Source organism: Siphateles boraxobius, unplaced genomic scaffold (assembly GCF_051911475.1).
Source record: "Siphateles boraxobius isolate OS27281-9 unplaced genomic scaffold, OSU_SipBor_1 8, whole genome shotgun sequence".
NCBI classification, from domain to species: Eukaryota; Metazoa; Chordata; class Actinopteri; order Cypriniformes; family Leuciscidae; genus Siphateles; species Siphateles boraxobius.
In genome coordinates this window covers 12,793,088-12,810,578 of record NW_027509208.1, presented here as the reverse complement: position 1 = coordinate 12,810,578, position 17,491 = coordinate 12,793,088, and the positions used below count along the sequence as shown (strand labels likewise).

At 38.0% G+C, this 17,491-nt stretch overlaps 1 protein-coding gene across 15 annotated transcripts in view; it reads left to right on the top strand.

Annotated features, from left to right (window-relative positions):
- ppp1r13bb (protein phosphatase 1, regulatory subunit 13Bb) overlaps window positions 1–17,491 on the top strand; it is a 59,994-nt gene that overhangs the window by 31,590 nt on the left and 10,913 nt on the right. For 8 of the 15 annotated variants that reach the window (XM_077220011.1, XM_077220017.1, XM_077220012.1 and 5 more), the window contains exons 5-10: window positions 183–253; window positions 11,724–11,825; window positions 14,654–14,828; window positions 15,475–15,671; window positions 16,135–16,299; window positions 16,477–16,666. In XM_077220011.1, the coding sequence (XP_077076126.1) occupies window positions 183–253; window positions 11,724–11,825; window positions 14,654–14,828; window positions 15,475–15,671; window positions 16,135–16,299; window positions 16,477–16,666 (900 nt within the window). Of the gene's footprint in view, window positions 1–182; window positions 254–5,988; window positions 6,293–11,723; window positions 11,826–14,653; window positions 14,829–15,474; window positions 15,672–16,134; window positions 16,300–16,476; window positions 16,667–17,491 lie in introns of those variants that run through there. The other 7 variants (XM_077220019.1, XM_077220015.1, XM_077220014.1 and 4 more) reach the window with 3 other exon arrangements.

Sequence of the window (17,491 nt, the reverse complement as noted above, 5' to 3'; positions counted from 1 at the left end):
CAAACAGGCCTTTAAACTTTTCCTCCACAGTCACAGTCTTGTTCAGCGAACCATGTTTTGCTTGTTAAAATTCCACAATGTATATTTAGATGCTTTTTTGTGTTCATTCATGATTGTGTTTCACAATTGAATGTGCTTTTTTTTTTTGATGGACTTGCTGTATTATATTTCTCCACTCTTAGGGAGCCAGCAGTCTCAGGAGCAGCCCAGCAGGAGAGAAGGAAGCAGCTCAGACATGCACAACGAGAACGGGGTTAGTTCATATCACATCCTCATCAAAATGTGTGCCTTTTTTTCCTAATCTTAGCATTGTGGTTATTCCAAATGCATCCTGGGGGGTTGAATTCCACACACTTATAAAATGTTCTGCTTTTCTGCTTACTGTAATGCAAAGTAGCAGCTGCAAAGTTCTGTCTGAAGTTGACACTCTTCCGAAGCGTTTCGATCACGTCACGTTATTCAGTCTTTCTCTCTTAACCCGAGCCAAACGCAGCCAGACCTGTCTCACTCGACATTTTCTTTCATATTAGCATTTGTCACATCACTCATTCTTTTTGTGTGCTTCCCGCAAAGAGTAGTCCACTGCGCTCGTCTCCTCCAACCATCTGGCCTAGATTCCAATAAGGAAAAGCCAGGCTCCAGGAAGTGGAACTAATTCCACCTTTAGGGAGAAAGATAACTGTAGACCACCAGTGTATGGAATGAGAAAACGCAAGCATTTATGGGGGCAATGCTTTTTTCCATACAGTCGTCTCGATCTTCAGAGATGGAACGATGGCACAGGTAGTTGGTCGATGAGGGAGCTGATTAGTGATGCTGTTGCCAACCAGGCATGAAGTCTCACCACTACGGTGCTTAGCACACACTTCTTTCTGACAGGTGCTGCCTTACTGTAGGGACAGTTACACAACACCCCTGTCTGCATGTCTTGTCAGGTACCCATATGACTCTCATTTTCACTCTGTTTGTGTTTGAGTGGATTCAAGAGGGTTAACTTATATGGGATTTGGCTCTCTTGGCCCATGATCCTGCAAGTTCTCTGTAAAATTTGATTAAATGGTTTAGTTTGACAGCTGATGATTCATTTGCAATCTTTTCAGAAGAAACAGAGGGTGAGGACAGAATGAGAATTGCTCTGCCATTATAGTAGTTGACCTGGAAGAGATATATCTCACACAAGTTCTTATCCATCTCATGAAACAGATGGTCGGAAGCAATGGTTTATATTAAAAGTTAATTAGAATTTAAATTAGTGTTTTTCTTAATAATTTCACTTCTGAAGACATTGATTCAACTCAACTCAACTCAACTCAACTTTATTTATAGAGCACTTTCAAAACCACAAGTGGAACCAAAGTGCTGTACAGAAGGTATAAAAAAATAAAAATAAAAAGAAAAGTAAAAACAAAGACATAAAAACAATGCAAACATTTGACATAAAAACTTACAAAGCATTGTCAAATGCTAAAGAGAACCAGTAAGTTTTAAGCGCACTCTGAAAAGCACCCAATGAAGGACAGACAGAGGAAGGTCATTCCAGAGCCTAGGAGCTGCAACAGAGAATGCCCGATCACCTTTACATTTCAAACGGGATTGCGGAACCATGAGAAGCAATTGGTCATTAGAGCGCAGAGATCTACTTGATTGACAGCGGCTGATTAAATCAGTAACATACTCAGGTGCTAGGCCATGCAGAGACTTAAAAACATACAACAAAGCTTTGTATTGAATTCTGTATCGTATGGGTAACCAATGTAATTTAATTAAAACCGGAGTAATGTGCTCTCTCTTCTTAGTGCCCGTTAAAAGTCTGGCAGCTGAGTTCTGAACGAGCTGCAAGCGGAAGAGAGAAGCCTGACTCACACCCAGATACAATACATTACAATAATCCAAACGGGATGACACAAAGGCATGAACAACCTTCTCCATATCGTCAAAAGAAAGGATAGATTTCAATTTAGAAATTGATCTAAGATGGAAAAAACTATTCTTAACGACAGCATTGATTTGCCGGTCAAATTTAAGCTCAGAGTCAAAAATGACACCAAGGTTCCTCACTCTAGACAATTTTTTCCCAGGAAACAACCCCAGGCAGTCATCATCCACACAGCCCTTATTTCCAAATAAAATCATCTCGGTCTTATCCTCATTTAATTGGAGAAAGTTATTCGCAAGCCAACACTTAACTTCGGCCAAACATGCACGAAGAGACTGAATGGCACATTTATGCCCATGTTTCAGTGGTAAGTAAATTTGAGAATCATCCGCATACAGGTGATACTGAATCCCAAATTTCTCAAAAATCGAGCCTAGAGGAAGCATATAAAGGGAAAATAAAATTGGTCCCAGTATAGAGCCCTGTGGAACCCCACACACAAGAGGGGCAACAGAAGAAAAATAATCCCCTAAACTGACTGAAAAAGTCCTATCCTTCAAATAGGAAGAGAACCATTTCAGGGCTAAGCCCTGAATACCAACCTGATTCCTAAGACGACTAATGAGAATGTTATGATAAACTGTATCAAATCCCGCTGTAAGATCTAACAAAAGCAAAACAACACGGTTTCCAGAATCAACACCTCGTAGGATATCATTAGAGACCCTCAAAAGAGCAGATTCTGTACTATGACCAGCTCTAAAACCTGACTGGAATCTATCGGCGATGTTATTCCTCATTAAAAAGTCATTAAGCTGTGCATGCACAATTTTTTCCAGTATCTTCGAAATACTGGAAAAAATTGTGATTCATCGACTTTGGTCATAGTAATTACTGTCGTGTTTGCTTTGTGTGTTTTTTGAAGCGTCAACTTTATTGGCACCATGCATTTACATTACAAGGACTCACAGAACAGGATTATTTTTCTAAACATTTTTCATTTGTGTTCATCTGAAGAAAAATGTAGGCATGAGTGTAAGTAAATGATTAAATGACCATTTCTTGGCGAAATTTCTGTCATTTCAAAATCGTGTTAATTTTGTCAGCAATTCTTTTTATTTGGTCTTAACACTTTTTAGTACTTTTTTTTGTCATATTTAGTCAACCTTGTCCTGTTTTTGTTTAGTCAAGTTTTAGTCACAATTTCATAATGCTGCATAATGGTTAAACTGATAATGATTATTTTGCTCAAAATTATTATCACAACGATTATTGTTATTTGAGAAATTATTTTTAAATTTCATCAGAATTATTGCACTTTCACCATAAGAGCACTCATACGCATTGTTTATTTTACCTCATCTAGTGTACTTATTTACAATAGTCTATTTATCATTATTTATCACTCTCCGTCTACATTTTGAAAACTAGTAAAAAAAACAAACAGTGAAATTCCTAAAAGTAATTACAAATTAAATTAATGTTTTTCTTTTAAAACGACAACAAAAAAAAGATTTTTGTACAGTCACACATTTATTCCGCAACCACAATCCAAACAATATAGTCGTGATCCATGTTTGGATTTATTACAGAGAAGGTTTGATTGCAGCAAACTGCTTGTAGCAAAAAAGCTTGTGACAGAAAACAGACTGACTGAATGACACTTTAATTTAAGCAGAATAGCTCAAATGTAGATCATCGCAAATGTATAAAACCGGATAGAAAATGTATCCTTTTAAAAGTGGGGTAAGTTTGGAAGTTAGTCGGACCGACACAACAACAAATGTGTAGCCAATCAACATTAGGGGACGTATGATTGTGTAGTCGAAAGAATGAGCAAGAGGGAGATTTGAACTGAAGAAGGACTGCAGAAATAGAGATAAGACAGAATACAAAAGAGAAAAGCTCAGAAGAAATCACTGGAAAATAAAGGGTTATGTCAGGGCAAGAGCTTAGGACCCGTGTTAATATTAGAAACGCTGTCAAGCGCTGGAGAGAGCGAAGCGGGAAGGCCTGAAAACAGACACTGAGGTTGCTTTGATTTGGGTCCACACGTGAGTAACACTGGGTTGGAGTGTCATTGTTTGTCTGTAGCTGCTGTGCTGTTGTAGCCTGGTAATACAAAACTCTGCTACTTCGCTTTGCGTCATAGCCAGAGTCTGGAATGGCATCATTGAAAAGGGTTTTCTTTATCGCTTGGCTTTTCTGAAGTATAAAATCATTGGTTACCCGTAAGCCAATCACATAACGTTTGGTTATGTCGTGTGTTATTCGCCAGCTCAGCCGCATCGAACTTCCACATGTATGATGAGAAAACGAAACCATCGAGCGAAATACCGGAGTGAACATGGCGGACCGAGTTTTGCTGCCTCCTTAACCTGATCCTCCATTAGTGCAACCAAGGGGGACACAATCACAACTAGCGCCTTGCCGGCCTTTGGCCTCCCCAATTTCTCGCTGACGATCGGTAATATTTGATAAACTGAACTTTTACCAAAACCTGCCGGGAGTAGGGCCACGACATCACCTCCATTCAAAATGTTTACCAAACACTCTTTTTGTTCGGCCTTCAGTTTGGAAATGCAATGGTTTCATAGGTGCCTCGGAACAATCATTCATATAAACGCATTAAACTTTAGTTTACAAAGACGTGAAACTCACCAAGTGGTCTGGGGTGTTCACTGATATGCTCACGCAAACATCGCTGCAAAAGATGCTTTCCAGCAGGTATTATCGTAGTTTTTGGAAGAATGTCCGGTTGTGAGGCGTTGGAAAAATAGGTCCACAGTTTTACAACGAATGGTGAAACACCTGTTGGAAAGCATATTTTGCATCGATTTTTGCGTGAGCATATCAGTGCACACCCGTAATTGAAAAACGAAAAATGAACGGTTGTTGTAGGCTATTTTTAAATCGCAAAGTTGAGCACTCAAATGTGAATTTGAACTGTACACACCAAAATGCTGCGCAAAAAAAGAAAGAAAAATATTGACGTATTTTCAGATTTTTGTTTATGACTTTTTCCCCCTTTATTAAATATTTGAAATATTCACAAATTAATATGGAAAAAATGTCGATTTTACTGGTTTTCTAAGGCCAAATTAGAACCTGTAAATTATATTCGAATTTGTTCGTTTGAAAGTGGACATTTCAAGCTTATGTAGGAGGCTATATTTTGTCTCAGTTAATTTTCTGAGACGCGCTCCAGTTCACGGAGATCATGAAAGCGAGCCTGATTGTTTTATTTTTTTTTACAAAAGCACAACGTTTTCTTGTTAGTGTGAGTTTACACAAATAAAATTGTTTTATTTTTATACATTTATGTTTACACAAACAATATTGTGAGTACAGTTTATAAACTGAAGGGACGGATTGCACAACCGTCGCCACGGATTGTTTTGTTTTTTCCCCACAGATGGAGGGTTTTTTCCAACCATACTATGGGTTTGAAATATATATTTACTATATTCATATCCATCATTTATATTGTCCATTTATGCTACATAATAAAAATAATACACTACAAAATCGCATCAAGGTAAGATATAAGTGAACATTTGAACCTTTATATGCCTATGTATGTTTTCTTTTCATTACACTATTTACGTAAATTATTTAAAGTGTACACACACACGCACACGCACATATACACATGCATAAATGTCTTGCTGCTGAATCAGCACGTTTGTGTGTGTATTTGAGAGTAAACATTTTTGAAACCTCATAACACATTCAGCTGTCATACGTCTTTATTATTTTGTGGATTACACCCGTTACATGACATAACTGCTTTTAAGAGGATTATCCCCGGTTTTACAGCAGGGCTGTTTTCTCTGCTTCGACTTCTGTTTCTCTGAAGATGTGTCTCTCTCTCTCTCTCTCTCTCTCTCTCTCTCTCTCTCTCTCTCTCTCTCTCTCTCTCTCTCTCTGTCTCTCTCTCTCTCTCTCTCTTTCTCTGTCTCTTTCTCTGTCTCTCTCTCTGTCTCTCTCTCTTTCTCTGTCTCTCTCTCTCTGTCTCTCTCTCTCTCTCTCTCGCTCGCTCGCTCGTTCACTCAACACGCACAACACCACGCCCAGTGTTCACAGTATGGTAAATCCCTGAATGTGTGGCCACATTTTTCCCTTTATGAAATAGTGGGTGGCCCACTCTCTCTCACTCATTTCCTATCGCTGTCACTCCATCTGTTGTCTTTTGCTCTTCCTGAGAGTTTCCTTTCTAACCCTGTGGTGTTTCAGAGGGTCACCGTGGCCCTGTCTGCAGTGGAGGGTGTCAGTGCATGCTGGGACTTTCAGTCCTTTTTGTCATTCCTCTCTACTTGTTTAATCTTTTCTTTCATCACATCACCCCACCCCTGCACACTTCGTTCATCTACACAGCTCGTGACTGAGTTTGTGTCCCAAGGGAGAGTCTAAAAGGTAAGACTGCCTTTGCTCTCCATGCAGAAAAGACACACAGTCTCTTTTCAATAATACATTTCTGAACATTCATGGACTTGAAAGGCATAGACTTAATGCCTTTCAATGGTTAAATCAGCTGTTGTCAGTCTGTGTGTGGTCCATTGTATTTGGAAAGTAATAAGAGCTGTCTGTCTTTTTATTGTGTTCTTTGTCTGTCTTTTTATTGTGTTCTTTGTGATAGATTAAATGGGTAATAGACTGCTCTATGCTATTTAATAGCACTAGTGCCACTGCTTACAGGAACAGCATGCCTGTCCATCACACATGCAGAGTTATGAGCTCCAGAATGCTGAACTGTGTGGGCAGATCATGTTTCATAAAGTTGAAGCTGTTCTTGCGTGTGTGGGCAGATACTCTCTCCAGGGCTTCACGTGTTCCAGGTTTTGCTGTTTCTTCACTCATTTCCCTCAGCACTTCGCTTTTCGTCATGAATATAATTATTTTGAAAATGTCTCTTGATCTTTTCTTCTTAGTTTCTACCTTTTTCTTCTTCCACTGAAACAGTTATGTGAACTTGCATGCAACCTCATGATTTCAGGTTTATTATGAATAGCTTGTTAGTTGTCTGCTTATTTTCATAAGTTCTCCAATGTTTGTTAGCATTTATTTACATAGCAGATGTTGTATCCAAAGTGGTTATGTTGATTATTTTATATTAAATTGCAGTTTAACTACCAAGTTTGGATAGTAGTGTAGCTTTTTCAATATATTTTCATAATTTACCATTTTTAGAGGGTTCCCAAAATTACATTATAACTGAAATAAACCCTGAAAAATTAGAATAAAATCAAATTGATTAATAAGGTCAAAGACCTGGTGTTCTAAAGTACAGCTTATCATAACATTGCTTGAACATCTTTTACATCCTCTCTAAGATCTGCACAGCTTTCAGGCCAGTGCCAATAAATGAGCACCGGCCTAAATCTTAGTGTGGAAAGCGGATTATATGTGTGCCTCTTCCATGCCAAGACTCACAGCTGAACATGCTGTCCGTGTGGGTACATTCTGTGAAGTAATGAAGGATGGATACTTATATTGCTCAACTTGTTATAAAACTCTTTGGATGTGCAGCACATCATCAAAATAATATTTCTGTTGGAAGGTGAGCTTGGCTTTTATTTCACCAGTCAGCTTTGGCAACATGTAAAGTTGCATCCGAAGCTGCTTTGATTGGGAAATGCTGCCCTGGAGAGATGGAGTATTTAATGCCAGAGTTTGTCCTGCAATTTAAGTTTGGGGCATGGGGAGAATATATTATATATATATATATATATATATATATATATATATATATATATATATATATATATATATATATATATATATATATATATATATGCTGTGTTACTGGTTTTACACAGTGTTTGTCTGTACACCATTTACATTAATTGCCCACCATGGCACCGGCCCCTCTGTCATTTTGTATTTTCATAGAAACAAAAACCATTTAGTTCAGTTGGACAACAGATATTACAGTTCTAACTGCTCCATACAGCACGAGCTGCAGAGTCGTAGCACAGTGCAGCAGGAGTCAGAATACATGTGACGAGAGTAAGGAGAGATGACTGATAAAATGATGGCTGAGGATTTGATGCGCAACAGATCCTGAGCCTCATTGTCAAACATCTTATCTTGTAAAATGTGCGGTCCTGCTCCCTATGCACAGAGTATTCATGATTGGGAATCCGAAAATGAAAAGCGATTTCAATAACCTGTATATTGATAGCGGCACAAACCACCGCATTGTGGTTGTAGTTAGCAAAATGGCTTTTTACGAAATTGGACTGTCCCATGTATCTATTGTTCCAGAATGTGAAGTCTCTGGAGAAGCATGCTGTAGTTTTTCTGTAGCACATGATCTATAGCACGAGGCCCTGGAGTCCAAGTCATTACCCACTGACCTCCTTCCTTTGTCTTGTATTGAATAAACTGCATAACATAAATTGTTGTTACTTCAAACCTACAAGGCAAGAAAGTAGTGAGCAAGATCTTAGTAGTGAAATCTTCAGCTTTGCCACAGGAATGAAGTAATCTGCTCTTTAAATCGCTATCATTTCTTAATTTACCTTAGGGCTGATTATTGTTTTAACAAGCATTGAGTTTCACCCCACAGGTGAATGATCTCTTAGACTTCCCTAGAGATCCACGGCCATATTTGTACAACTGCATCTGGTAAAAAGGATCATGCCATGCAGTCTGACTGGAGGGCGGTCGAGAGCTCCCCCCGCAGAAGAGACTAGGGAGTTTTTTTTTTCTCTCCAGAACCACTTCAGAAACGGATAATCAAATCAGTCTGTTGTATATTGCTCCTTGCACCACACTGAAATAGGCTCTTTACAACCAATGTGATGTGGTCATACAGTCGCCAGTGTGGGTAAACAGAGCATGACACAATTGGTCTTTAGGCCATGTATCACTCTCTTGCAAACTGAATTAAATCATTTCAGCTTTAATGAAATTGGGAGATATGCCATGCAGCTCTTGTTTATGGGAACTGCATGAAAAGCTGCCTCATTTATTGGTCAAGTCGTGAGCATTTTGTGCTGAGGGAAGCTGAACTTAAAAAAAAAATAGGTAAGTGTTGAGCTAAGATGTTACGCTTTCTTGTTTTGAAGCTTTGAAAGTTGATCATTTGAAGTATTGAAATGTTGTTTCTGTGCTGGTATCTTCAGACACATTTGAGCTATAGGCATAACTGGTGTTTGTAATGGTGGTTGGTGTATCTGACATATAGCCTGTTTTATTCTCAAGCAAAGTGGTAGCAGTGGGGGAAAAAGTTCAATCTCTCACTTTGATTTAACATGACAGTTGATTTGATCCAGACCCTATTGGGCCCCTCTTTTACAGGCAAAAGCCAATTTTATTTAATTTTTTCTTAGAAATCAAAAATCATTGGTTGAATGGAAAGGACAGTTTTGTATTGACACAGAGCATGAGCGCAATCTTTCTAAATTTGTAATCAATGGACACTTCCAGTGACACAGTAACCCGTTCAAGCTATTTTATGTTTGTTCGACATTTGTTTGCTTTTTACTTTGTAAATGAAATGTATAATTTTGTGAAGTAGTTTTACAGTTATATAACAGTTATATTTTAATATTAAAATATTTTAAAATGTAATTTATATTTTCAGCATCATTACCTCCAGTCTTCAGTCACATGATACTTCAGAAATCAGTCTAAAATGTTAATTTGCTGCTCAAGAAACATTTCTTCTTATTATTATTTTTGAAAATACTTCTTTAAATAGCAAGTTCGAAAAAAACATTTGTCATCTTTAAAAAAATAAAATATTACTGACCCCAAACTTTTGAACAGTAGTGTACTTTTTAAAATCATTAGATAATATTTGCATTATTATTGCTGAACCTTACATGTACATTTGATATTGATTCATACTTATAATTATTGTTGTTATCCATGTTGTGAAATATTTGTTTGTATGTGGTGCTATGTCTATTTTGTCGTAACGTGGTTCTTTTGGTTCTAACCCTTTTGTATGTTGTCAATTGTTACTGTGTTTAAACAGTCTTTTTCCTGTTTTTTTTCTAACCTCTTATAGCTAAAACCACTGTTATCTTAATCCATTTTATAATTATATGTTGCTGTAACAATACTGGTGATTTAACTGGCGGTGTTCACACGTAGTGATTTAAAGTGAAGAAATAAACAAAAACAAGAAATTGTGAGACATGAGTATTCAACCATTACATCATAGTGGAAAAAATACTACCCATGAATTATAGATATAGATCATGGTATTAACTTGGCTAAGAATAGAAGTAGCCATGGGCTATAGGTGACCTGGCAAAACCAAGCCACAAACATCACCATAGTATCTTTCTCATGCTGTGCATATTTGTGCGCTCAGGCAGGTTAATGTTAATATTAATGCTGATAGATTGCCACTTTGATGCATCGTTGAACAGCATTAGATTAAAGAATTTTTAAGCTTTTGTTGGGTAGAAAGTTTTGTCAGTAAGAGGAGGTTACTATTGAAAGCATAATCTCTCTGTAGCAAACTTGAGACATTTTGTTTCAGTTTGTTGCTGAGGGACTCAGCATTGATGGGCAATGTCTAGCGCATGGATTGCCACCCTTACAGTGTTAGAAGGCATTTCTCATGTAATAAATGTTTTGAAAGACAAAAAAATCTTTAAAAAACAAACAAACTTTTGAATGGTAATGTATAGTGGGGTCCAAATGATGATTATTATTTTTTGGGGGAAAAAATAAAAGTTGTTGTGTAAAATACGTAAACTTAAAATATTTAAGTTTCTCGGTTGCAAATCAAATGTCAGCAAACTACTACTATTATTATTAATTTATAAAAGGTTGCCAATTATAGAAGCTAGAAATTTTTTCTCTAGTGGTCTCAGACTTTTGGACCCCACCATATTGTGGATTGTATTTTTGGCATGATGTAATTACCATATTGGCAAAGTTGATAAACTACAGTAAGTTGACTCCAACTGATATGCCTGATTGCGCCTAGTCCTTACATAACCTCAATGACCGGCCCAGCTTCAACCTAAAACACTGAGTGCACTTGTATAGCTTTTGCGTAGAACAGCCCAGAGACAAAACAGACTGTTGACTTTTTAGCAAATGGAAGCATTGCTCTATTGACACAGACAATAGAAGATTTGAATCTTGAGGGGAATCTTTTGCTCAGCCTGAACCAGACTGTTACTGGTGTTCTGTTCCAGGTTTATGTAAGTCATCCTACACTACACCATGTTCATGTTCATGTTCCTTAAATCAAATTCAGTTTTGCTTGATTGCTCTAAATGGCAGTCTATCATGGCAATTGCCATCTGTGTATTTTGGTGCCTTTAATCTTTGCTACACAGCGTTTCTGCTCTGCTGCCATGGCGACACCCTGGCTACAGCCACGGTGACGGACAATTGCTCTTATCTTCCAGAATGCAGTGACAGAGAGTGGGATTCTGGGATGCATCTCTGGCACAGGCCTCTTTTTAGACCCTTTCGGCTAAAAGCATCTCAATCCCTCTTCACAATGAGCTTAGCAGGCCTATGCTAACATAGCGCTCCTGCTATAATTAAGCTCATAGTGTTTACTTGGCCACAGGTCATTTCACACCCAAGTTTCACCACAGTGAGCCCTGTTGTGTCCGTTTCTCACAGTCTTTCTGACATTTATGCCTGTAGAATTAAACCAGTCATCTATTATCCTTGTTTCTGTGCATATATTTTTTGTCCCTCCTTTTTGATTGTCCTCTCTCTCTCTCTCTCTCTCTCTCTCTCTCTCTCTCTCTCTCTCTCTCTCTCTCTCTCTCTCTCTCTCTCTCTCTCTCTCTCTCTCTCTCTCTCTCTCTCTCTCTCTCTCTCTCTCTCTCTCTCTCTCTCTCTCTCTCTCTGTGTGTAGGTGGGAAACCCTCGCGTGGAGCTCACTCTCTCAGAGCTGCAGGAGATGGCCACTCGTCAGCAGCAGCAAATTGAGGCCCAGCAACAGATGCTTGTCGCTAAGGTAATATGCTCAGATGGGTCTTTTGATGTGCATCTTTTTATAGATCTTTGTTTTCATCTGTGTGGGGACTACACACAAATATTTCCTCCAGTTAGCTTTTGCAAGTAAATCAAACATTGGCATAAATTAATTCACTTACAATAAAATGGGTTTCTATTTTGATTTTATTGCTATTGTGAGCATCATTTTTTTTAGACACCATTTATGTTGACTGTATGATGGCACTGTATGGTGTATTATCGTTTGCTTTTGCTTTATTTTATTACTTTTTTCGCTTTATTGAGGTAGAATTTCATAGTTTTTAAATGTCTAGTTTGTTCATCAAATGTCAGCAAATTTGTAACTATTATTAATCTTATTATTAAAAAAGGGTTGCAAAATAGAAGCATTTTCTCTAATGGTTTCGACTTTTGGACCCCACTGTATTGTGAATTGTATTTTTGGCACAATATAATTAACATATTGGCAAATTGATTAACTTATTTGACTCCAATTGTAGATGCAAATTTCTCCATTTAGCATTTGCTATTGAAACAATCATCGGAATTAAGTCACAGTTTCTATTTTGATTTTATTAATATTGTGGACGTTAAGCATCAATTTATCTAGCCCTTAATCAGATTTACCATATATTTTGACTGTTTAATTTACCAGAAATTGGCAAATAATTTTAGCCTTTTCTTTATTTATCAATCTACATTGGTCCTAGAACCAAACTTGCAGTTGTGCGATGTCTGAATAGCTAGCAGCTGAATAGTAGGAACATATCTTTGGGAAAGGTGCTTGAGTACCATTGTAATCCAATGCTTTGTGTTGATTTGTCAGATAATTTGTAGAATTACCAAGAGTTCTTTTTTCCCAAAACTCTTTACACTCAAAAATGGAATTTGTCATCATTTACTCACAGAAATAGGAGAAAAATACTATTGAATTCATTTTTACAGACATTCTTTAAAATATCTTTTTTTGAGTTCAGCAGAAGAAAGAAATTAATACAAGTTTGGAAAAACTTGAGGGTGAGTAAATGATGACAGAACTTTCATTTTTGGGTGAACTGTCCCTTTAAGTCAAGAACCATTTAAGCCTTTTTTTTGTTAATTAATTATTTCAATTAATTTAAGCCACTGAAGTTCAACATTTTTCTTTTTTTCTTTTTCAGAATGAATAGTGGAAACTTGACTATAGATGGTCTAAAAACAAGTAGATAACCTTAGGAAATAGGAAGAGCTGTTGATTAATGTGTCATTTAGTGGTGATTTAATTCACACTGCCGTTTCTGGGTGTTTACTCATATTTGCACTGGGCAAAAACACGTAGGGTTCTAATATGTATGTGAGATTTTTTCCTACTCTCCATAAACAATCTTTATGTGCAATTTTTTTTGTGTAAAGTTTCAAGCGTACTGCCATGTATGTTTATGTTATGCTATGCAAATAACTGTAATCAAGACATGCCTTGGGGAAAAATGCAATTAATGTGTTAAGTATCCCTCTAATTATTCAAAACACAGGTTGCTTGTTGGGTAAACCTCTAACTTTTCACAATGATAATAAATAGCTTAAGCTGCTTCATAAACAGTGTTGTTATTAGATATTTTAAGTTACTGAGCTCATCTTTGTTTTCCTCAGTGCCATTTATAGGTCATTACAACAGGCTTTTCTGACCATTACAGGGGTGTTAGTCATGGGAACCACAGGCTGGACGAGACCGAAAATGCCAATTATATAGCAAACAACTCTGACATGCTCTGTATGCGGTGGCAGGCATTTCTCATCCACACGAGCGCTAAATAGCTTAGTTTCTACATTCAACAAAGAGTGATGTGTGGAATCTAGGACTGGTCACACTTACAGACTGTTCCAGGATCAGATCCAACAAGAACACAGTTCTCAGTGCTGTTTGGATTATTATTGCTGTGAGTCGATGTGCTGTGAAGACTATTAGCCTCCAGTCATTGAGAGTCCACCATGTGCTATTTTTAGTTTTCTCACTCACTCAGAGACACACTTTCCATTTTACTGCATCTGTTTGTGTTCCCTGCAGATAGACAAAGAAAACAACAAAAAAGAGCCTAGTTGCTTTTATTTTCTGTTAGTTACTCAAGAAGTCAGGTTTTTTAATCAGCATCTTTTCCTACAGGTACTACTATTGCTTTTAATAGCAAACGTCTCCATGCTTGACGCCGACAGTAAATCACTAGGTTGTCTGTCTTGTTTAAGTGCTGTATTGTGATGTAATGACAAGATTGTATGGTGTTGTCCTAAATGCACTTTACTCTGTTAGGGCACTGCAAATGCCCCGGGGTTAAACATTACTTTTCCTTTTCTTTTTGAAAACAGAGATATTTTCCTTTAGGACGATCATTCAAAATTTGCAAGTGTAGTTGTTCATCTAGTCTACTACAATAGAGTCAGATTCGACTCTTGCATTTATCGAGATTACTGGTTGGTCTCGGGAATGGAACAAACCAAACTCCATTCACTAGCGTCTCTGGATACCTAGTATACAAATGACATGTACCATAGTCCATAACACCACCTTTTTACCATAATGTTGGGAATTTGCCAAAAAGTAGGTTTGTATGTCACAACAGTTCCGAAAGTTTGATGGACAAATGGCGAATGACAGTAAAGCTTATTAGCGCAAAAAGACAATCAGATCATTGCGCTAATAAGCTTTACTGTCATAAAGTCAATTAAAGCCCATCTATAATGGTTGTAGAGTGGTTCAGTACATACTTAGATTGCTTTGACAATTTTCCAGTTACTGTTTCATGTTTGTTTTCCATACCTTTATTTTTTTTTTGCATCCTCGTATTGTGTTTGCAGGAGCAGCGGTTGCGCTATCTGAAGCAGCAGGAGCGACGGCAGCAGCAGGCTGTGTCTGAGACCGAAAAACTACAGCGGCTGAAGGAGAGGGTGGAGAGTCAGGAAGCCAAACTCAAGAAGATCCGTGCCATGAGGGGCCAAGTGGACTACAGTAAAGTCATCAATGGCAACCTGTGTATGTACTTGCTTGATCACTGACTTAAGCATTCATCCGAGTGGATAGGTTACTGGTCACTGCTGATTATGATGTGGTTGTGACCTTTTGCGTGTCTGTGTTAAGCGAGCTTGCTTCATGTAACTGCTTCCAACTGCAACTGCGAGCACATATACACATGCTGTGAGGTCAGGATTAGGACTCTGATAGCCTGTGAATCGTAATGATCTCACATAATGCCAACTCTCCCACACACGCAACTCCAGATGGGATCGTTCACTCTGTTGGAGATAATATTCGATTTTTGTGGTTTTTTATCAGTATGTCATGGCAGGTTCATTGTGAAGATTTTCTATTTATGAAACTTTTTTTCTGTAGTTTTAACCCTCATTTGAGTGTTTTGTTCATGTTGTGTTAGCGTTTAGGCTGTTATAAGTTTAACACTTTGTGAAAACAATAAAAGTCAATTTGGCTTTATATAATATATCTGTTCAGCCTGCTAGTTTTACATTTTGCATGAGCTCCTGTACAACATGTGCAGCCATACATGGTATTTTCATTGAACATTAAATAATAATCCTATTGTAATGGAGAAAGCATGTCGGCTTATGCATGTCTGTGTTTGCACGCAAGTTGGCATGTGTTTAACTCTGCTGTGTTCTGTTAGCCGCAGAGATCGAGCACATCAGTGGGCTGTTCCAGGAGAAGCAGGCAGAGCTGCAGTCGGCCGTCTCAAGGGTGGATCAGCTCAGCCAGCAGCTGGAGGACCTGAGGAGAGGCAAACTGAACGGTCTGCAGACCCTCGGCGGTCAGGTCACTGGCAACGCTGCCCTGGAGCTCCGCAAACTCTACCAGGAGCTGCAGGTATGGGCACAGTTTAGCCATTATTGTAATTAAGAGATTTTGCTGTGGTGATTTTCCATTTTGAAATATAAAGGTACAATATGTGAGACTATTGCATTAAAATATCCAAAAACCACTACAAAAGTGTTATATATTTTGTTGACTTGTGTGCTTGCATTACCCCTGTTAAAAGAAAATTTCCTGTTTGTAAATAATGTCTAAATGCAGTTTAAAATTATGTGAGTGTTAGTTTATAGCTATAATCATTCAAATTACATACACAAAATGTATCAAATTAAAAACAAAAAATAGTACAATGTTTTAAATTATCACTTCAAAATTGTTGAATTTGACATTTTCTGTTATAGAAACATGGAATCAGCCATAGCCTTACCTTGATGATTGTGTTACTAGTATGTGTGCTTTTACCATTTCTGTCAGTGATGATATTGATCTTTTTTTTAATCCACCCCCCCCCCATCAGATCCGCAATAAGCTGAATCAGGAACAGAACAGTAAACTTCAGCAGCAGAAAGAGCTGTTGAATAAGAGAAACATGGAGGTGACTCTGATGGACAAGCGTATCAATGAGCTCAGAGATCGACTGTACAAGAGAAAAGCAGAGGCACGTCAAAAAGAAAATCTTCCCGTAAGGCCATGAAAGTGCATCACTCACTCAAGCTGCTTAGTTTCATTTGTTTAGCAGGCTTGTTCAGATACCATTCAGACATCTAGAGAGTATATCTGGTAGTAGAGAAATGTTTTTGAATTTCAATTTGGCTCATTACCTTTTTTGCCCCATTTTTCCTTTTCCCCCTTCCTGCAGCTGAATAGAGTAAATGGTCCTCCCTCTCCACAGCCTGCTCATGGAAACACCGGCCGTGTGGCTGCCGTGGGACCCTACATCCAGGTCCCAGTGCCAGGCAGGCAGGAAGGTTATGTAGTGCCTCCTGAACCCCTTAAACCTCAGTCACTGGGCGTCAACACCCCAGCCAACCATGCCCGCTCTAAATCAGGTCAGTCCTTGAACACTGACTTCTGCATGATAACTGCAAACATTTATTTGGAATTAAATGGTGCCAAATAAATGGTACCCTTTATGTCTGTTATCTTTATCCTACATTGTGAATCAGCTTTATAATTTTGTAATATATAAACTCTTTAGTCTCATTGGGGTGAATATGAAACTGCTTTCATCACTTTTGATAGATGGTAGTCTGCATTTAGGTCTACATTTAGTCTTGCAGATCCAGACTTCTGATTAGCAGCATAAAGTCTAGTCAGCTCATTCTCGCTAAGAGAAGTGCTCACATCACGTTTAAGTTTTGGTAATAGACCAGCAAGCAATGAAGTTTATTCAAATTATGATGCAGAAATCTATGTGAATGCTGTACAGAAAACGCCAGAAAAAACTATTTTCGTATATTTGTCAGACAATTATTATAACAGACACGGTTTAGAAAACGTGTTCTCCTCACTAAGGTCTACTTCACTTCCTACTAAGTGCCTCAAGCAAAACACTTTTTGAAAGATTTGATGAGACTTTTTCAAACTTTGGCAAATCCACCAACTAGTTCTTCCTAAATTTGATCCACTTGATACCTTGTAAATATGACTTGTTTTGTGACAGACTACATAACAGCCAGCCAGTCGTTTTGAAAGAGTTGTCTGTGTCTAAAGGCTTAAGTATACATCAGTTTTGGCGTGAACGCCTGCCACATGCGTACAGCCAAATGCATACCATTTCAAAGTATACTCCATTTCACCGCTTAAATGAACACAGACGCTCTACACACGTTGTCCCGTCTCTTTCTTTTTTCTACTGTGAAACGCTGGAGTGT